General features: G+C 53.9%; 7 protein-coding genes across 7 annotated transcripts; 4 read left to right on the top strand and 3 right to left on the bottom strand.

The window, feature by feature from the left end:
* Nucleotides 1-530: 530 nt before the first annotated feature.
* Nucleotides 531-1,644, top strand: CPAR01_03761 (uncharacterized protein; the record flags this gene model as incomplete). The annotated part of the gene is made up of 3 exons (XM_060488047.1): nucleotides 531-650; nucleotides 720-963; nucleotides 1,037-1,644. The coding sequence occupies 3 exons, from the start codon at nucleotides 531-533 to the stop codon at nucleotides 1,642-1,644; spliced, it is 972 nt and encodes a 323-aa protein (XP_060352253.1).
* Nucleotides 1,645-2,230: 586 nt separating this feature from the next.
* CPAR01_03760 (60S ribosomal protein L44) lies at nucleotides 2,231-3,028 on the bottom strand (the record flags this gene model as incomplete). Its single annotated transcript, XM_060488046.1, has 4 exons — nucleotides 2,231-2,270; nucleotides 2,333-2,517; nucleotides 2,611-2,702; nucleotides 3,025-3,028. The coding sequence occupies 4 exons, from the start codon at nucleotides 3,026-3,028 to the stop codon at nucleotides 2,231-2,233; spliced, it is 321 nt and encodes a 106-aa protein (XP_060352252.1).
* Nucleotides 3,029-4,714: 1,686 nt separating this feature from the next.
* CPAR01_03759 (uncharacterized protein) lies at nucleotides 4,715-5,131 on the bottom strand (the record flags this gene model as incomplete). Its single annotated transcript, XM_060488045.1, has 1 exon — nucleotides 4,715-5,131. One exon carries the CDS (start codon nucleotides 5,129-5,131, stop codon nucleotides 4,715-4,717), a length of 417 nt encoding a protein of 138 aa, XP_060352251.1.
* Nucleotides 5,132-6,213: 1,082 nt separating this feature from the next.
* Nucleotides 6,214-6,372, top strand: CPAR01_03758 (uncharacterized protein; the record flags this gene model as incomplete). The annotated part of the gene is made up of 1 exon (XM_060488044.1): nucleotides 6,214-6,372. A coding segment is annotated over one exon (159 nt), but the record flags the coding sequence as incomplete, so codon positions are not given.
* A 259-nt stretch (nucleotides 6,373-6,631) lies between these two features.
* On the top strand, nucleotides 6,632-9,007 carry CPAR01_03757 (uncharacterized protein; the record flags this gene model as incomplete). The annotated part of the gene is made up of 2 exons (XM_060488043.1): nucleotides 6,632-7,044; nucleotides 7,099-9,007. The coding sequence occupies 2 exons, from the start codon at nucleotides 6,632-6,634 to the stop codon at nucleotides 9,005-9,007; spliced, it is 2,322 nt and encodes a 773-aa protein (XP_060352249.1).
* Nucleotides 9,008-12,669: 3,662 nt separating this feature from the next.
* CPAR01_03756 (FAD binding domain-containing protein) lies at nucleotides 12,670-14,377 on the bottom strand (the record flags this gene model as incomplete). The annotated part of the gene is made up of 2 exons (XM_060488042.1): nucleotides 12,670-13,837; nucleotides 13,908-14,377. 2 exons carry the CDS (start codon nucleotides 14,375-14,377, stop codon nucleotides 12,670-12,672), a joined length of 1,638 nt encoding a protein of 545 aa, XP_060352248.1.
* A 2,868-nt stretch (nucleotides 14,378-17,245) lies between these two features.
* CPAR01_03755 (cytidylyltransferase) lies at nucleotides 17,246-18,969 on the top strand (the record flags this gene model as incomplete). The annotated part of the gene is made up of 4 exons (XM_060488041.1): nucleotides 17,246-17,781; nucleotides 17,890-18,240; nucleotides 18,342-18,744; nucleotides 18,835-18,969. 4 exons carry the CDS (start codon nucleotides 17,246-17,248, stop codon nucleotides 18,967-18,969), a joined length of 1,425 nt encoding a protein of 474 aa, XP_060352247.1.
* Nucleotides 18,970-20,772: the final 1,803 nt, after the last annotated feature.

The following is a 20,772-nucleotide window of genomic DNA, read 5'->3' as shown; positions in this document are numbered from 1 at the left end:
TGTGAGAAGGTAATAACATGCTTCATGGTAAACTCGTCTGCAATTCAGAGGCCTGAAGTCAAAACAAGAGCAGCCCCAGGGGCAACAGTATACCCGATTGGCCATGGCACCACGGGAGGATTCCATGTCATGTGACCCCGCGCAGAGCGTGTATAGCTTAGTCATTAAAAGCAATCTCCGCCGGTGACCGACGGCACCCATCCGTCTCCCTGTCCGTAATTGGTTCGCGGCCGAGGTGCAGCTGAAGGGCGTATTGATTGGCGGTGACGGCGACCTCACTCTGAAGCTATCCAGGTTCGTCAACAGCTTTAGTCCTTGTTTGACTCACCGGGACTCAATACGAAGTCCAGCCTTGGCGCTTGACGTATTCCGCTCGCGTCCACTTTCCGTTCTCGCTCCGGTTCTCGTCTAAGCCTCGTTCCTCAGAGTACCTATATTCTCGTGTCTTTGTCTAGTATCTGCTCGGGACTTGAGGAAATATTCAAGTGACACTACACTCCACAAAGACATTTTCTTCTCAGACTTTCGCCATGGGCTCTGAACTCATCTCAACCGATGCCAAGAACAAATTGGAAGATTTGTCTGGCATCACGATCCTGCCCGGTCAAAATCCATATGAAGCCTTCATTAAAGCTTGCAATGATAACCCAGTAAAGTCCAACATCCAATGCAAGCCTGCCAAAAGAAGCCTCCAAATCTGATGAGTGACAATTACATAGGCGGAGATCCAGGCTCTCTACCAAGCCCACAGAACGAAGAGAAATGAGCAGCAGAGGCAAAAGTTCATTGCTCCCGACTTCAAGGAGCTCATCATTGACCCTTTTCTTCTGAGATTGGAAAACCCGGAGATGGAACCGGGTTTCCAGGACCCTCGTAACTGCTTGGTCTTTTGGGCCCGGCCGCCAGATCACATTGTGCAACTCTCGGCTTATCTGCAGTCTTTGCTTAAGAAAGCGGCACCGAGTGAGACCCCTAAACAGTGCAACTATGAAGAGCCATCAGAGACCCCCTTGACTAACACAGGAACCTTCAAAAGGTATCTGGCTCATGCCCCAACACCGAATGCACCTTACAACTCTCGAGGTGACGCACTCCAAGACGCCCGAAGAGATCATCACTCTCACGGATAACATGCGCTCGGCGATCCCCTACATCACGGACTACACCTACTCTCACAGGTCCCGTCTCGTAAGACCCATGATCTCCTACGACCTCTCCGCCTTCGCCGTCTCCTTTCTCCCGGCCTCTGGCGAGCCGCCCCTGAGCCGGCGCCCGGCGCCGACCGCCCAGCAACAGGCCATCGTGCAGGGGGACGATTACTCATACCACCACCTTCGCCGCGACATCTTCACCCTCGCGCAGTCGACGGGCGTGCAGATTGAGTCGAGGTACCAGGTGCCGAGCGCGCACATCACGCTTGGTCGGTACCTTACGGAGAAGGACCACGATACGCCCGAGGCGAGGCAGAAGTGGGTTGAGGCCATTGACGAGATCAACGCGTGGCTTGAGAAGGAGGTCTGGGACCGTCCGGGTGCCGAATGGATTGGAGAGTGGGTTGTTGGGCAGGAAAGGGGGTTGGATGCTCGTAATGGGCAGCTGTGGTACGGAGGCGGGAGGACGATCAAGCTAGGGGAGGGCTTCTGAGACGGAAACCTGGCTGGGCGCCTCGGCGCCTGGGCGTGTTGCAGAAACGAACTCAAGCTCTAGATGAGGGATAGACGGAATGGCAGAGATGACGCGGCGGATCTGATTCACATTGGACAAATAAATGGGATGGGAGTTGAACATGATAACGTTATTTCGTGACTCAGTTATGTGATTGACCGGTTGAGCCTCATAAAAGGCATCTATCTTCTAGCGACCACAGATTCGGGAGCCTGGGCATGTCTCAACAGGGACAAGTTCATCCCACCTCGAGTGTGATCACCACCCTCAGGACAAACCGTTTGTCGAGTTCCCACGCATCCCGCATTTTCTCTTGTCACTTTTTTTTTTTTCGGTTGTGTGGTCTCTCTAAGCGCGCGACAGCAGGTGAGGGATGAGGAGGGGAGGGAAGCTGGATGAATTGCTTTTGGTATCCGTTCGCAAGCAAGGGCTTTTATTTGTTCCCTATGTAGAGTTCCTCAAATGAGAACTGGTAACCCTCTTCGCCGCCATTGTTCCAGCCTGATGATGATCCGTGTGCCGTGAAAGGAGCCATAAAAGTCGGTCGACCGAAAACACAATGCGTTTAGAAAACGAGGGCAGCACCCTTGGTCTTCTTGTCACCACTACGAGGGTTGTCAGTACATGATTAGAGGTCGCGTCCATTAGATAGGGGATGATATCATACCCCAACTCGAAGTGCTTGCAGCGCTTCAGGGCGAGCTGGAGCTTGGTCTTGCACTTGATGCACTCCAACCGCAGGACAACCTTCTTGGTGGTCTTAGCCTTCTTGTGGAAGACAGGCTTGGTCTGACCACCATAACCGGACTGCTTTCGGTCGTAACGTCTCTTTCCCTGTGCGAACAGCGAGGCCTACATCAAACAATCATTTAGTGAACCGTCCGGATCGTGTATCGTGAGTACGTCACTAGGAGTCGGTCGTCGCGCGCGTGTCGTTAGACATACCTTGCCGGCCTTGTACTGGGTGACCTTGTGCTGGGTGTGCTTGCGGCACTCCTTGCCCTTGCAGTAGGTCATACGCGTCTTGGGAATGTTCACTGCGCCCAGAGTCAGCCTCCAACATCCATCGTCAGGACCGCAAGTCCATCTCGCGAAATTCATGTGCCATTGCCGCAGCCGGATCGATCCCTTTCAAGCCTACATCCTCTCCGTCGAACGCTGTCGTGGTGTCGGATGTCGTTTTGTGTTCGTGTCGATATTCGTGCATCATTCCCCCCGTTCCCAATTGTTTTTGTCGATCGCAAATCGGCGGCAACGCAACGGTCGGCGAGGTCGGCAATCCTTCTCTTTCTTAAATCGAATCCGGCTGCTGGCAACAACGCCCAAATAGCATAACAATTCATTCCAATAAAGACTTACCCATCTTGGCGGCTGTTTGTCGATTTCGCTTGCCGGAGTGTCGTGACGATGAAATTGTCGGGGCCGGCGGGGGGAAGTGAAATTCAGTCGTTTTGCTGAAAATGTCGCTTGTGTGCGGGTAGGGCAGGTGCACGCTAAACAATTTCCGCTTGCAAGACGGGTGTGGCTGAGGCGATGTTCAGCCTCGATTCCATGCGATCGGGCTATCGCACGTGACTTAGGTCGAATCATGAGGCTGGAGCTGCTCTCGGCTGGCCCCAGCTGGCTGGCCTCAACGGGAACTTGTTCAGATTCCTGGCCCACAACTTCCTCTCTCCATGTAAGGTACTTACCTATGCCGGGCCTTTCATTGACGGACAGAAGTCCTGCAGGTTGCAGCTACCAACTAAGGTTCACCAAACCTTCGATTGACCTGGCTAGAACAAGCCTTTCGTACCTGTCGAGCCTATTTACTTCACGAGGACGCGCCTGGCCGATGACTAAGAAGTTTCTACGTTGTTTCCCGTCTGGATCTCCCTGGCTATTGGCGCTTGACACTTCCGTCTTCGCTCCTCGCGTTTCCCCCATAACCTTGTGGTGAAAAATCGACGAACCGTCCAAACACCGAAACACACGCCGTTCAGATCTAGGGCGAGCGTCGTGATCTTGGTCAATCCATCGCGCGTCAGGATAGTGTTTCCATGATAGACACGCAATCCTCTGTTTCGATCTCGCCCTATCTGGAAAGTCCCAACTCACTTTGCGACCCGGACGAGTCATGGCCGGCGAGGACAGACAATCAGACCTTCAACAGACTCACGAAGACCAGCGCCGGGACCTGGCCTATGCCCTCTTCCCTTCTTCGACTCGACAACCTTCCCGCCTTCTTCCCCTCCAACCTGAACTTCCTCACAACTCTCGCCCGTCCGCCCTCCCGAGGCTTTCTAACAATTTCAGCTGACAGACGATGTCATCGCACCATCGCAGATATACCCCCGCTGTCACTGGCACCCGCGGCCGGAACTGACGTCACTAATAACCCAGCCTTTATTTTCCATTAATCCCAGCTTGGACCTTGCAAGGCGTTCTATTCGAAGCTCAAAGGGAGGCAGTTTCGGAAAAACTCTACCATCAATCAGTGACGCGATGCCTCTATTATACGGCTCCCATAGGCCCAGGTGTCACTTGCCTAGCATGACGCATATTGAACACTATCCACGAGGCTCGGGAATTATCATTGTGGTTTAATCCAAACCAAACTGGTATGCCTATTCAGGCTTCCTGGTCCACGCGAAAGAAGGTGAGTTTAATTGCTTCACGACGAACACTTGACCTGGGAGAGCTCGGTCGAAACCTATGATGGCATCCCGTTGATGATGGCGGGCCCCTAGTCTCGATGACTAGCCCGAATTGGATGCTAGAAGCCCGTCCGTCACCCTTCACGGCCTCCAAGTTTAAAGAACATCAATCAATTTGACGGGCGGCAGGGCGACAAATTGACGGCTTGGGCACACTATGGCCAACCTACTGTCCTTGAGTACTTCTAAATCTGTTGTCGACTGCTCAAGCCGTGGTTCTCATGCCATTACTTGGGGCAAATATGATGGCTCAGATTGTTATTGATCATCAGCTGCTGCAGGGGCGATTCTTTGTCAGTGCTTTCAATCCTCGCCAACGAGGAACGCATAGACCTCGAGATGGTAATACTACTCTAGCAAATAGAAGCACAGGGTCCAGCGGAAGCCAAGACAGCTGAACAGCCGGAGTGCATACGGATGAAACTTCCACGGGAATGAAGTAGAGAGCCTCTTGGTGTTCTCACCGTATAGTTCAGGATCGGATTGCGGGCCAACAGGTCACGCATTCCCACCACCTTACAACAATGGTGACCGGACGAAATAAGATCGAATTGAAGCGAGACCCGACTGAAAGGGCGTAGGCGTCCGCCTTGCCTGAGCCCGAAGCTAATTGTGCCGGTATATACACTTTGAGTGGGCGAGACTACGTTCGGCTCACCGTCAGATGGCTTTCCGGTGGCGTTCATTACGACGACGACGTACCAGAGAACGAAGATGGGATTCTTAGGATTTGGACCATACGAGACCACACCGATACAACTACGGACCATGGCCTTCCTGATTCGGTCTGCCAGAAATACAACGCCAACAAAACAAGAGCCGCAACAGGAACTGGACGATTTGAAGGGTTGTGGCGCCCCAAAACAGCCCACTCCATCCGCGGACGGCAAAATTGTAGTGCTACAGAGCGGATGGAATGGAACGAACAGGGCTGGAGCGACGAACCACGCCGTCCCAACGCCGGTTTTCCGCAACCCCAGAAGAAGCCCAGTGCCGGTCTTTTTTTCTTGGAGTTTTCCCCCCAATTCGCTTGCCCTCCGTCTTTAACTTGACAAATTGCACCACCAAACTCGCAACGTGGGTTGAGCTTGGCATGAAACGTCGCCCAACGCCGCAACGTCGACGGTTTCAGATGCAGCAGCTCCCGTGCGCTCCAACCACGTTCCTTGCATGTCCACACCTTAATCGACGCCCCGATTCACGTCCCGGTTGCTTTCTTTAGCAACAAGCTACAGCCACCCTCCCTGTTCTTGGGTGCCGTGTCGCGAGCAGAGTGGGAGAGGAACCAAGTTAACCAACGGTAGTTCTTGGTCCTATACCAGATGGATCTACGCATAAGCCAGGTTTGCCAGGGCCCCACAAGGGACGCGCAACCCCTTCTCACACTCTCGAGTCTCTCTTCCTCCTTACTCTACCATCGAGGCGCTGATCCCATACGCTCTGATACAGCTCCGCGAAGGCTGTCTTGCCTGTGCTGCAGATTCGTCCGTCCAGCTGGCGTCCCGGCTGTGGCGGGTATCCGAAGGATCATCACCAAGGTCCTTATTTTTCGGATATCGGAACGCGATGGGTCTGGAATACCACCAAGCTCTCGTATGGTCTCAGTAAGGCCGGTATGGGCGATGAGGTTGGGTCCAACTCCTGAATACGGGACCTGCCAAGCTCATTCAATCCAAACGATACGATGATGGGCTTGGAAGCTGGGGAAGGGATGGAAGAAGCACTTCTTCCGCAACAACTTGAGGCTCATTGGCCCCTTGTCCCCGGCTTGGCGGCTCAAGGCAAACCCTTGCTCGCTCCCCGCGACGTTGGGAGCTGAGACAGTCTGGCGTGGGAATGGTGGACAGTCAAGTCAGAGCCAAAGAGGCAAGGAGGCTCGGCAGTCCCCGAACCCTGGACATCCCAACTCAGGCCGACTGCTTGCCTCTCTCTCCGCAGATCAGCCCGGTCAACCACCCCCCCGCTGCCGACTTGTCGGTCCCATCTGCTCGCTCTGTTGCATGATATGTGAGTTTTTGTGTCTTCTATACGTCCAACACTCTGTGCAGGGAGTTGGCTTGTTTGAAAAGTAAGGTCTGAGCCGGTGTCTGGACATGGAAGCAAAAACGTCACTCGCACAATTTTGTTCCCTTCTTTATAGTATTAACCTTCGCTACTCCCCTTCCCTCGCACTCCTTCTTGCATTCGATCTTTTTTTTTCTGCTAGGCCAAGTTTCCATCACCAGATGTTTTTGTGATACCCAATTACCCAACTACTCACTCCGGCAATCATGGAGCGAGCACACTCTCTACTCACCAGCACGACACGATCCATCAGCAGCAGCCGGTCCAGCACCCGTTCATCCCGCTCAAACTCATTATTTCAGTCAACCCCAGGACAGGAGAAGGGGGAGTTCTTTCTCCCCGCGCCAGCCACTACGATCCCACAACCGAAACTCCGGGTGCGTGCGATACTAGGCCATTGCCTGTATCGCAGGGTTGTGATATGGACGGTGACAATTTCTATGCTGATCGCGCTCGCGTACCTGAATACGCCACTATACACCCGAGATGGAAAGATTCTAGGAGATGATTACAGAATAGGTGGAATGGGCGGTGACCCAAAGAAGCAGGGAAGGCCGGCGCCACCAGAGGAAGATCTTATTATCGACAGTGACATGCCGCCATGGCTCAAGTTCAAGCAGTGAGTGCCATGTCGATTTCTAAGAGTTGTGAGCAACCCGCTAATGCTATAAAGTCTCAATGGCTACTTCAATGGTCTGAAGTCCATCGTTCCCATTGCCAATCACACACCTGAATATCCCAACAACTCTTTTCCGGCACCCGTCACCACCGTGCCGATTTACCATGATACCCCTCCTACTCCCACCCCTTACGCAGCTCACCCAAACTACGCGTCTACTGAGTATCAGAAAGATTACCACCCTGTCAAGGAATGTTTTGTCGATGAGGAAGACAAGATCGCAGTCCCCGACATTTGGGCATTTGATGGTGTCCCCCAAAACCAGCCCGATCCGGCCATCGGCTCCCACACCGTGCTCGGCCTACGCAATGACGTTTGTTTCGATCGATTCGGCCGCTACGGCCCCTACGGACTTGGTTACGACATTCGCGAGGGAGGCACTTCTCAAGGTCAAGATACGGAACAAGAGGGAGCTGACATTGTTTGGACCAAGACTGGCAAGATCGATTACAGCCGTGTTGACTGGGGTGTCGCGCAAGATCGATGTATCGAACGCAACAGCGCCCGCTTCAACAATGGCACCAAGCAGAGCACGTACGACTCGATTTACAGTGAGCCCGAAACAAACGAGACCGGAGTCAAGCAGATTGATCGAATTGCCGTTGTCGTCCGCACCTACGTAGGATTCGAGTGGACACAGCTCGCCATTGTCAACTTCCGCGCGATGATCTCCGAGCTCTCCCTCAAGTCTGGTGGCGAGTACAGCGTTCATTTTCTTCTCCATGTGAAGGACAACGAGGCTGCCATCTGGTCGGACCCCTCAGTAGTGCAGAGTATCCTCGATGCCAACGTTCCCACCGAATTCCACTCGCTCTGTACTCTATGGTCGGAGGCCGAGATGAAGCTTTATTACCCGGGTCACTTCGCCGACGCCATTGAGAATCCCTCAAATGGAGACATTCACGGAGTTTACCGCAGCGCCCAGATGCCCCTCCAGGTCTTCGCCCTTCAGCACCCGGAATATGCCCACTTCTGGAACTGGGAGATGGATATGCGCTACATTGGCTCATACTACGAATTGCTCGACCGCCTGGGATCCTGGGCTAAGCAACAGACTCGCACCCTTCTCTGGGAGCGATCATCCAAGTACTACATCCCCGCCGAGCACGGTTCATGGAACGAATTCGCCAGTGTCGTCGAGAGAGAGCTCAACGCATCTGGCCGCCGCGCCATCCTGGGCCCCCAAATTTTCCCCGGTCGCATGTCGCTGAAGAGTGAGGAGGCTGGCCATTCCATTCTGCCCGCTTCCTGCGCCCGCGGTGGCAACCCCGACGAGTGTGGTGTTGGTGAGGAAGCCGACCTCATCACATTGAATCCCCTCTTCGACGCCGACGAATCCGGCTGGGTTTTCGCCAAGGATGTCACTGGCTACGAAATGGTCTTTGCTCCGCCACCACGCCGATGCTCCATTGTCACAGCTTCACGACTATCTCGCCGACTCTTGGCCGCCATGCATGAGGAGATGTGGCGTCTGCACCACAGCATGTTCTCGGAAATGTTCCCCGCCAGCATGGCTCTCCACCACGGCTTCAAGGCGGCTTACGCACCTCACCCAGTATTTCTGGATAGAGCATGGTACCCCTTTAACACCATCGAGAAGGCCTTCAACGGCGGCCGCGATGGCACTACAGGAGGTCACGGCAGCCCCTTTGACCTCAAGAACGAGCACAACCACAAGGGTACCAGCTGGTACTACAACTCAGAGTTTGCCGGACTCCTCTGGCGCCGATGGCTCGGTTACCCCCAGATGGACGGCCGTGGCGGTAACGGCGGCCGTGCCGGCGAGGGCACATTACGCGGAGGCCAAGATGAAGAGTCTCACAAGGACAGCTCTGGTCGCTTGTGCATGCGCAGCATGCTGCTGCACCCGATCAAGTGGGAGAACCCGATTGAGCGAAATTAAAGCGCGCCTTGGAATTTTTGATATTGTTATCAGGCATTGAACTGTCGATGAAAGTTTTGCCGTCATCGAGATGACAAGCGGAAAGCGTATTGCAATGCCGTAAGGTTCTCTTTGGCCCTGGCTTGCAAAAGTTTGTTTCTTCATGTTGTTACACTCACCCCTTTTCTTTTGCATTTACAAACAACCTGGCTACATAGAGTGTACATATCGAGAGAGACTACGACGACACAGTACGGATTGGGAGGTTATACCAGCCGGGGGATTTTACGGTTCACAACCCACACAAAGCGTTTGATTCTTCTTTGCAAGATGAGAAACAGGATCGTCATTCCGCGGGAGAGAAACAACACACTACGCAAAAAGAGCGATGGCAAAGGTTTCGTGGACGAAAGTGTCGAACGAACAAAAACATCTTTTTTGTATATAGAGCGCAAAATCATCGCTCTTTTTCAACATTTTCAGAGCAGTGTTCTAAACAAGGACTCACACATTCACCTACTCAAACTCTTGAGGATGGCGAGATATTGCGACGGCGTCTGGGGTAAATTGGATGAGCTTGGGGCCAGGGATCTAGGTTTTGGTGTTATATGGGCAGATAGCGAATGTGTCAGTCAGCGACTGAGTGGCAAAAAGAAACACTTTATTCCACACAAAACTCAAGAACCACCCACTCGATGTGCTTTGAACCGCCTCATTAAGAACAGCTATATAGCCGAGAAACGTCGATATTCATCAGCATGAGATTCATAGCGTAGCATGAGTGAGGCTCCCCATGGAGTTGACTAATTAGTTCGACGAGGCGTTCGTCGCAAAGGCGGAAAAGGACAAAATGGCCTGGTTCGTGAGCCTCGCATTTCGAGCAAAAAGGAAGAGGGAACTCGATTTTGCCCCGGATTCACAGTGCATGCCATGACTCTCCCGACCCCTCCATCTTCTGCGCGTAACTCCTCCGATCACCTCGCACTTCCGCCCGTTCTCCAGGTCTAGAACGCCACCTATCCGTGTTGTGGGTAGGACCGACCCCGGCGAGGCCCCCTCTGTCACATGGCAGAAACTAGGTATTGCCCGTGGAGAAAGAACGACGAAAGACGGCTCGCCGTTGTGTTCCATAGAAACGCCCCGAAATACGGACTGCAGTCACTGGTGGTTTATTCATACCGGTGACTGGAACTGGTATACGAGCTCTAGATGGCAGCTTTTTGCCGGTGGGAGTATGTAGCCTTTGGTATTAAGTTGGGGGCCGCAGCGGCCGCGCGCGCGGCTCTGGGGCGGGAGGTGGAGGTGGAGTTGAAGTGGGAGTGGGAGGAGAGGAGGGAGGGCCAGAGAAAACCAGGCACTCGACTCAGGTCCAGGGCAAGGTGAGGTCTAAGAAAGTATATCGAAGCATCCTTGGAGGAATGGGTGCAGAACGGCCATACCTTGTCACATACCGGCCCGATGGGGGGGACCAGCGAGAGGGAGTCCGCGCGAAGCGGGAAAACCGGGTGATAGTATAGCATTGAAGACGCGGCCTCCACCTCTTCCTCTCTCTCCACTCCTTCTCTTCGTCTACGGTCTTGGATGAGACCGGGGAAGAATAAAGATCCAAGGTCGGTGTCTCCGGATGAACCGAACGTCGGTTGTTTCTGTTCTCGCTTTCGGGCTGAGGTAAGCGGGCTCGACGCATGGGCTCATATTGGATCTCTTGGCGAAAGCCCCTCTGTGGTAGGTGTTCCAGAGAGATGAAGCGTGAAGGAAAAGCCGCGGCTTTCGGGGCTATTCTCCTCGGTGGTATTAGGTGGTGCGATAGTGTGGTATACGTCTAATTGTAAACACGAGGTGGGGAATCGCTGCGGTCTACCTGGTGCTGTACCTGAGGGTACCTAGATCCTCGGACTATTGGTGGCCTTGGAAAAAATGTCAGATATACCGGATATCTTATTTCGTCCAAACATGGCGCGAGTCTATTTTCGAGTGCTTTCTACTCGCCACCAAAGTTGGCCATCGGTACGGATAGATGAGCTCCTCTCGCCAAGCCAGGAACATATCGAAATTGGTGAGATAACGGGATTGAGTTCTAGACTAATTCGCAGCCACGCGGGTACATTTTATCGCATCGGTGTATCTGGGACCTCGGCAGATGGTGGTGTAGATGAAAGATGGAAAGTCTGAATCTCACTGAGCACACTTCGGGTCAAATGGGATGCGAGTGGAGAAAGTCGACCTGAACGTCAATGAAGCCAATAGGGCGGACCCGGCGGAATGGTAGGTCTTGCGCGGCATGTTTACGGAGACTAGGACTGCGATAGCTGAAGGTTATTTGATTATGAACGCGCCATCTGGCATCAATCGCCAAAGACATGGTGTAACATGGCTTGGTCCGGAAGATGACGAATATCGAGGAGATGTCGTATGTATCCGGGTCCGAGAAGTCCGGGACTCCGCGCCATACTTCGGGCCGGTGACCAATGCCGACAGATAACTGAAGCGGACTTTCGGTCAACGTCGTTGTTCCTATATGGTGGAAGCTTAATCACAGGTCCTTTATTCGACTTTATGTCAGTCCGTATAACAGACTGGACGCAGCGATGTTGCTCACTGATGTCCTGACTGGTAATTGAGGCAGACTTTCTTCCATTGGTGAGATAAGTCTGAGTGGTGCTTGAATGCCTTTCAGCATGCTCGTACTCTCCAAGTGTTTATGAACCTGTTAGACCTGTGACTGTTTGCCAAAAGTCCACCTAATAGCAACACGTGTTCGGAGATGATATGTCAATTGGGTTCAATCATGACACGGGGTACTTGTGACGTTCAGCAGTGTGATATCCAATTTTTCTTTCCAATGTCCTAAAACTAAAGGAAATAGACATTAGGCATTTTCTTGACGCCGCAAAAAGTTATAGGTAGTACATGGTTTATGGATAGACATACAAACGACACCGCACGGATCAATCGAGACAGCCCTGATGAGTATGAATACTTGCTAAAAGTCGAATGAAGCTAATCGCTATAATTATACTACAAGGTATACGAAGGTCTTGATTGAGGGATCTGCACTCCCCCAAGATATGAAGACTGTGCCCCATATGCCTTTCTGTCTTCAGCAGGATTGTGTCTCTACCACCGAAGATATCGCCACCCTCTGCCTCTTCAACCTGTTTTCCCTAACGTAATCTCCATGTGGTTTACCTCAGAAGCCCAGGAAGATGGTGAGACGCGTGGTGTTGATAAGAAAAAGGGCTAAGTGGAGGACATACTTATAATTCGAACGAGCCGTCTTGGCCGGAATGTTCCTTCAGTGAGTCGCGGCCAAACTTGAGGACGCTGCTCCCAAGCAAGCCAAAAAGCCGAATGAGCGACCGTGTTTGTACATCTAACATTCCCAGGCGCCAGTCTTGGTTATTTTCTTATAGTCTGTGGTCATACCCGAATTTGATAGTATCGGAAGCCAGATGAGGTCGCTCCAAGAACTCTTGTAATGGCCATTCGGCCTATTTCGCAGCCTTTGGTTCATACCCAGCAAATGCTTGCTCCCCTCTAGATAATCTCAATGAATGACGGACTCCATGTTTCGACACCTGAGGCTAGAAGAAAGATTGAGAGGTTAAAGGAACCATCATGGCCTTAAAGTACTCTCTTGAGGTATTGTTCATCTTTGTCTCGTTCAATTGTCATCAAGGCTACTACCAATCACCATCTCCCGCTGCAATCAAGCTATCAAATCTGTTCCCCCTACCCGTCACGAACCTCATCTTCTCATCACTCATGTCAGACTCCCCCGGTACATCACCAGTCCGATCCGGAAGAATATCCTCGATAGCCCACGCAATCCTCTCAGCACCCGCCCGGGCGCCCGCGAGATTAGCCGCGCCGGGTCCCAGACGTAGCGCGGCAAGTCTTCCCGACAAAAACAGCGGCACGTCTTTTGACCATTTGAGGTCGTCGTCGATGCACGGCAAGCCTCCGTGGCCGTGGATGGGATGCTCACGTAGCATCGTCTGCAAGTACGGCAAGCTCGCATAATCCGTCTGCACGCCCGTAGCAAAGTAAATGAAGTCCATACCCGGCAGGTCACCATCAGCAGCCGGCGGCTCCGTCTTGACGTTCCACACCTTCTTCTCCTCGTCAAAATGAGCCTCGGATATTTTGGTGTTCGTCAAGAGACGCAAGCTGCCCTTTGCGATATGCTGCTTCAACCGCTTCTGGTATGGCGGCGTGATGCTGCCTCCGCCTCGGGCGCTCTGAATCTGCTGCAGCCTCTCTTCATCCGAGTCCGCGGACCAAAAGTACGCCTGCTCAACGTTGCGGAATTTGCCCATCCACGCCAGGTCGATGTCAAACGGCTTCACTTTGCAAGGGCCGCGCATGAGGTGCCAGACTTTAGTCACGCCGCGCCGGATAGCCAGGTCAGACAACTGCGCCGACGTCAACCCGCCGCCCACGACAAGGACGTTTGTCGTCTTCTTTGCGGAGATCTTAGCCTGCACGACCGGGTCGGGGAACTTTTGGATCTGCATGCTGTGGCAGACCCGAGGCGGCGCCGCGCAACCCGGTTCACTGTTGAGGCCTAGGATGGGAGGGATCGTGGGCGCGTTGGCTGGGCCGACGGCCAGGACGACTGTTCTCGCGTAGTGCGTTCCCTTGTTTGTGTGAACGGCAAAGAGGTTTGCGTCTGGGGAGACTTGCTTGACGGTGCGGTATTGGATATCCTCCACCTTTTCGTTTTGGATGAGGCCTTCGCGGAGGCCGTAGCGGTCGACGATGCATTCGCAGTGGTTGGCGAAGAGGTTTGTGGGAGGCGTGAAGTAATCTTTGCGGTCTCGTTCGTCGACTTCAACGACGGCGTGTTGTCTGTGAGAAAGCCATGTTAACATCGGTTGTACAGAGATACAGGTGCAAGGAGCGAGGTGTTGCTGCTTACTTTGGGTTTCGTGACTTGAGCCTCGCCTTGCGCAGATGCTTGCTAATCTCCTTTCCGACGCACGCCCGAAGCTCCTGCAACTCATTTTCCTGGTTCCTCTCGTGAGCTCTGGCGAGCAGGGCGTCGCGATCACTCGGGTCAACGTGGAAGAACATGGGGCTCCGGAGGTGAGTGATGTCGAACGTCTTGAAGAGACGGTTCCAGCGGTTCATCCACTCGTCGCCCGTGGCGTCCAAGACCAGCGTCGAGTACCGCTGGCTGCGTTCTGGTGTCCTCTTCTCAATGATGTTGCCGTTTCGTCTGTTCTTCAGGGGCATGCGGCGGCCGTACTTGCGGATCCAGTGATACCGCTGGTGTTCTTCGTCTGTGAAGAGGGCTGAGGGAGAGTGTTCACATAGGCGGGAGGCAACGGCTAGGCCGCAGGGGCCGGCGCCGATGATGAGAACGTCGTGGATGAATGCTTCTGTCATGGTGAGATGGAGTCAGAAGCCAGTGAACAGCATGTAATGCGAGAGGTAGTCGAAGAGAGGCAACTCTCGCGGGATTCGGGCGGTTTTGTTTGCCATCTCATTACTTCTTGCCCCGAACCTGCCTCCCTCAGTCACCTCGTCACAAGGGACTTCCACTTACAGCTATGTCAACCTTGATGGCCAGCTACAGAGAGCTGTGAAGCCAATGATAGGCAGAGACGATGGCCGTGATCCCTGTCCGGGATGTTTCTGATGGCTCCATCTCAGCGCTGGGAACCTTGATGGCCAATGGAATGGAGCATAATGAGGCAATGGCGGCAGGTAGAACGATTCATGAGTGTGATATGTTTCTCACGAGTACCATCTCGAGAGAGAGGGATAAAGGCATAACGAACATTTTTTGAGCGAGTGTGGGAGAGCATTCGAAATCTGTAGATACCGAGATGAGCCGAGGCGCACCGGACTCTGTAACACAACTCTCGCGGTAGCCAACACATTGCTACACCAATGATTTGCTATGGCCGTACGCCCTCAAAGCCGATGCCTAGGACTCAAGCACCTCTGATAAGCATGACCTAGCTATTCTGGGAGTGGGCGTATTCTGAATAGCCTTGGTAGGATACAGTGTGTTGCCGGATGTTGACCCGAACTGGTGCTCCGCGTAGCTCCACAACCGGCGATCGTCCGGAAACCCACTCATTCCGGTCACCGATCACTCGACCGGCTGGTTATCTCCGCCCGCGCCAGTTCGCCCACTTTCTACGCCGACCTGACCGGAGTCATTCCATGGGCCGAAGTCACGGAATAGAGTCGTGCCAAATCGAAATACCTCACCTCATCCAAGATTGCCAATCAGTCACCAATTCATGCAGCGGTTATATCCCAGCCAGGTGGGTCGAACATGGAGACGCATTAACCTTCTGCTGTTCATTTCGATATACAGACCTTGCTCGCATAGTTGCCCATTTCGATGCTTGGAGTAGTAAACATGGCGTCGTCGATGGTTTACGATATTACAGCAATGGTGCTCCCGCCAGCAAAGGTTGGTTACATGCTCAGAGGTTGCCAGATGCAACTCGGATCGACCCGAGGTTCACCCGAACCACCACGTGTCGACTTGTCGCATCCCTTTTGGCTCTCCCATTTGGCAGGCGTCCGTGGAAGTGACAACTGGCAGCATTGGCTTCAGAAACGGTACGTATTCTTTCCAGTCCCAGAACAGAGAGCTCCTTCTCCGTGCGGCCGTTCCCCCTTCCTCCACATGAAAGAACCCACATCCTCCCCAACAAAAACTCGTCATCCCTGCCGGGCAGAATTGACCCGCAAAAGCATTTTTTTGCGTCCATTTGGTATTCGAACATTGGCTGGTGTCAGCCAAGCCACGACGTCCTTTCTGGCTCCTCCCTCGACGTAATTGTGCAGTGCATAGCTCAGTTCAGCCACACAGCACGATGACGCCACTTCCTTGCACAACGCTGGCAATTACGACAGAATCCGCCTCCAAGTCCAGCAAGACCAGCTGTGCAGGGGAAATGAGGGAGAAAGCACCAGCTGCACAAGCTTGGAGCCACAACACAAGCCGCAAATTTCCCATCGGGGTGTTCTTGCTCTCCATCCCGTCACCTTCGCCCCCCTGCTCCTACCTGTGCTGTGTACGGCATGCCCCATGCTCCTCTAACGAACAATGGACGCGGACAGGGAACAAATGCGTGCCCCGGAATTCTTTTACAGCGTTGGAAATAGGAGGGGTGCATGCTAAGATATTTCTGAGTTCTTTTTTGGTGCTGGAACACTGTGGCATGGTCGCGTAGAAATTGTAAGCGTGGTTTCGTGTATGGCTAAATCTCGATGAGCATCGTGGTATCTTCCCAAGTCGTGACACGCGACTGTGGTCTAGACTCAGTAGATACGAAGGAAGGGCGCTATCCAATAAACCAAGGATTCAAGCTCAAAATCACAAGTCAAAAAAGAAGAAGCTCTTGTTTGATACCAGACAATCTACGCGCGCTTGACGAAGCTTCAAGTCCTACACCGCAGCAGTTCAGCTACCTCAATTGACACTCTCGATCCATCATCAATAACCAGCCAGTGCCAACCTTAAAAAAAGTTTCAATCCCGTGGTCCGCGTCCCGCCGACCGGACAAGACGCTCCTCCCCCCACTAGCTGCAGGTCTGCTTCCGTCGGGTATCATCATATGCGCATCTGCCTCCTCTTGACTTCGCAATCTCTCAATCACCCGAGCACCACCTCCTACTGGACTGGACTGGCCTTGCCATAACCGCGTAAGTGTACACCGACTACCAACTTAACGCCTTCTCTCCTCCTTCATGTCCCATTGCCCTGCCCGTCAAGCATCGGGTATCCTGCAGCTCTGCTTCGTTGGCACTTTGCACCAAACAGAGGCCGTGTCTACTTCCCCCCTTGCCCTGACCCGTCTGTCTGTCCATCTAGTCTGTCCTGTCCTGTCACGTCCTCGCCTTTCCGTCTTTTGCCCACGGCATCATAATCATCATCATCATTGCCTTACCCACCCCTCCTAACATTTCTAAACCAAGGCACGACACCCACACCTTTGGGAAATCTAGAAACCCAGCTCCAACTTCTCCTGAGCCGAGACACCTACCAGCCTGCAAATCCAACTTTCCCATACCCTACGACATAGTACGCCGATCTACAGGGAACACCTCGCTCGACCCATACAAACCCCCTTCCTTACCTAAGTCGCAACTAGCAAGTTCACGCGGGAGGACGCCAGAGGCCTGCTGCTTGACGACACATACTACCTCACCACCACCACCAGCAAGCAAAACCATCTTCCCACCTCGCAACCTGCCCCCTCACACACACTACGCACAAATAAAGACACCATGTCTTCTCCCTCAGGTTCCTCGGCAGCAGGCAAGCGGAAACGCACCAACGCGACAAACCCCACCAACATGCCCGACGTCGCCGACACAGTCGACGCCGCCCTCCAGGCCTCGTCGCGAGATGCCTCGGGCGAGGAGGGTGACAGCACCGCTCCCGAGTCCGGCCGTATCGCCGGCCACCGCAAGAACGACTCCACATCCGCCGGCCACCCTCCTAAGAGGCAACGTGCCAACTCGGAGCGTTCTCACGAGACGAGCGCCAACAACCAGCAGACCGCCGCCGCCGCGCAGGACCACTCCCTCGACCCTGGTGAACCCAGCGACACCACCGAGGCCAGCGTCGACATTGCCGAGCGCGTCGGCCGCAAGAACAGCCGCAAGCAGGTCTCGATAAAGGAGGACGAGAAGGATGAGGCCATGCCGCCCCCGCCCACTGGCAAGCTCACCCACCCCGTGGGCTTCAGAACCAACGATCCTCCTACTGGCCGGGCCGTCAGGGTGTACGCCGACGGAGTCTTTGATCTCTTCCATCTCGGGTAAGTCTAAACGTCGCGGAAGACAATGGAGCTCGCTTCCAACGTGTCTCCCCCCCCCCCCCTCCGGCAAGAAATTTGGTCATACTGACTCTCTTGCCCCTCGCGCAGTCACATGCGCCAGCTTGAGCAGGCGAAGAAGGCTTTCCCCGACACCTACCTCATCGTCGGCGTCACTGGTGACGCCGAGACGCACAAGCGCAAGGGTCTGACGGTCCTCTCCGGCGCCGAGCGCGCAGAGACCGTCCGGCATTGCAAGTGGGTGGACGAGGTTATTGAGAGTTGTCCATGGATTGTCACGCCCGAATTCCTCGACGAGCACAAGATCGACTACGTCGCCCACGATGACCTGCCTTACGGTGCCGACGAAGGCGACGACATCTACAGGCCTATCAAGGAGGCTGGAAAGTTCCTTGTTACTCAGCGCACAGAAGGTGTCAGCACGACCGGTATCATTACCAAGTACGTCTAAATCCCTCGGATTATCTCTTCGTCTGTTTCGTCTCTATATTGCTGCTTGGAGGTTATGGCTATGAACAACTACTAACAGCTGCCTTGACCAGGATCGTGCGCGATTACGAAAAGTACATTGCTCGTCAGTTCAAGCGCGGTACGTCGCGCCAGGAGCTCAACGTTAGCTGGATCAAGAAGAACGAGCTCGACCTCAAGCGCCACGTCCAGGAGCTGCGCGATAACATCCGCACAAACTGGTCTACTACCGGTCAGGAGCTCTCTCGCGAGCTGCGCCAGTTCTGGCCCGCCTCCCGGCCGCAATCCCCCGCGCCCTCTGCTCGCACCGCCTACATCCAGAACGGCGACCTCCTGGCCGCCGCAAACGCCAACGCGAGCAAGTCCCGCCTCAGCGTCGAGATACCGACCACGCCTGGTGGCACGCCCGCCGCGACGCAGTCCAATGACTTTATCACGGGTTACGCATTGGGTCTCGTCGGTGGCGTCCGCTCATGGGTAAGTTTTACCTTATCCCCGTCTCCATTGGAAATGCCACCACGAAGCACACTTCATTTTGGATACCTTAGCTGACAACGCCACGCACAGATGACCAAGAGCAAGCGAAGCGACCAAGATAGCCCCAGCCGTCGCAACAGCGACGACGAGTCAGAGAGCGACGGTAAGAGCCCCCGTGGCCGGGTCGTTCCTCAACAGTCTACCGCCGCGGCGAGCACCTCATAATTCACCGAGATCATACTCCCTCATACCTAATTACTATTGCACCGGGTGGGAGAGAGAGAGAGAGAGAGAGAGAGAGAGAGAGAGAGAGAGAGAGAGAGAGAAAGAGAGATCGAGGAGGAAAATGAACGGACTTGGATGGTCTACACAAAAACGGAAGAGAATGATGCTGGAACACACGCGCCCACGCAACCCCACGTTTTGACTAACTACCTGTTGTTGTACTTATTATTGTTGGGCACTCTTCGTTGTCGAAAAAGGAAGAGAAAGGGCGTTTTGAGAGTGTCTTGTTACGTTACCTTGAGAGGGCAACTCTGTGGCAAAAGCCCCCTCTCTTTTGGTTATTTTATTGCATAGAGATCTGCTACTATCACCACATAGCTAACTTATCCTCCACGAAAAGAAAACCTCAAATTGCCGAAACTTCTGCGTGCTTGTCTATCTACCTGAATCACGTGAACTACCTAGCTTGGGCAGGAGAGGTCGTGAACTACAGAAAATCATGAGCCTGAGTGAAGAAACTGTCTGTTCAGAGACTTTGTTCCGGCAACATGGATGGCTACCTAGGATACCTATGTGCCTTGATGGGTCACCAAGCTACTGGTAACTCCATACCCAGGTGCTCAGGTCTCAAGTGGCCACGAAGCTCCATTTGCACTCTCGAAGGGGGAAATGCGTGTCATACTCGCAGGGCAAAAGATCTGGGGTTCGCAAATCATCCCAACTTTTGGACCAGAGCTTCTAATGCTGGGATGGACCTGGCTCGTAAAGCTACCTTGGGCCGTTGAGCTGCTTCCCGCTCTTACCCTTTTCCCCCTCCCGCATACTTACTTACCTAGCGAAGGCCACCTCCTCACAGGCGCACACCCCGCGAATCGGGGCGGTGACCGACACCTGCTCCGTGCTGTGCCATTTTGATTTTACACTTTCTACTGGCCCCCAAGATTTAACCGCCGCGAACTTTTGACTACGTTCCCATCACATACGGTGGTGATTTACATGATGTGACGACAATGAGATGATGCTTTCACGCTTCTGCCTTACCACGGCACCCTCGGCTTAGGGCCGTTCGTCACATCCGACATGCGTCTGCCTTGACGCCCGCGGGGAGCTGCCGGATCGTGGATTTCCTTCAAGATGGGGAGGCGTGGGCGTGGTATGTGGCAATGTCGTCCTTGATCGTCTCACCACAGGGTAAACACAGTTGGGTGATAGTAGCATCCATACCGGCAGAGCTCCTCTGGGCTGATCAGTTGGGGGCGTGCCCATACTCACGGGATAGAGGTCTTTGTTTCAAGTAGACGGACGGGAGGCGTTGGCAGCTCGTTAACCCGTCATCTTTAGCGGATGGGCCCGTCCAGGCCGCTAGGCGCATCGTGAGGCTGAATATCCCCCGCGCCAAAATTCGTGCCAACGTTCGTGGCGCTGAACGGCAGGATGTGATCCTCGTCCAAAGGCACGGTTCGTCGCATGATTCGCACTAGCGTGATGATAGAAAGCCAAGGGTATGGTTCGCCGGGAGACCTACCTTCCTGGTTGGAGCATCAAGTATTCCGGGGTTACCTTCGGGACATCATTAACCAGGTAGAGGACGGGTCAAGCACCCGGGCCGCGAAGTGGCGATAGTAGAAGAGTGTAGGTTGGCACAGTATTCCATGTCCTTACCCTCTGGTGACGGATCAAAGGTTCCAACGGCCTTCGCACTCGCACCCGAACCTAGCGGGTGAGCCTATCAGGGCCGAACGGGATGTGCGTTTCTTGGCCGCAAGCCAGGTCGCCCGTTCCAACTGCACGTCTCGCCAAGGA

This window comes from Colletotrichum paranaense (assembly GCF_030867605.1).
Source record: "Colletotrichum paranaense strain IMI 384185 chromosome Unknown Scaffold_3.1, whole genome shotgun sequence".
Lineage (NCBI taxonomy): Eukaryota > Fungi > Ascomycota > Sordariomycetes > Glomerellales > Glomerellaceae > Colletotrichum > Colletotrichum paranaense.
This window is presented reverse-complemented; position numbering and strand designations above follow the sequence as displayed.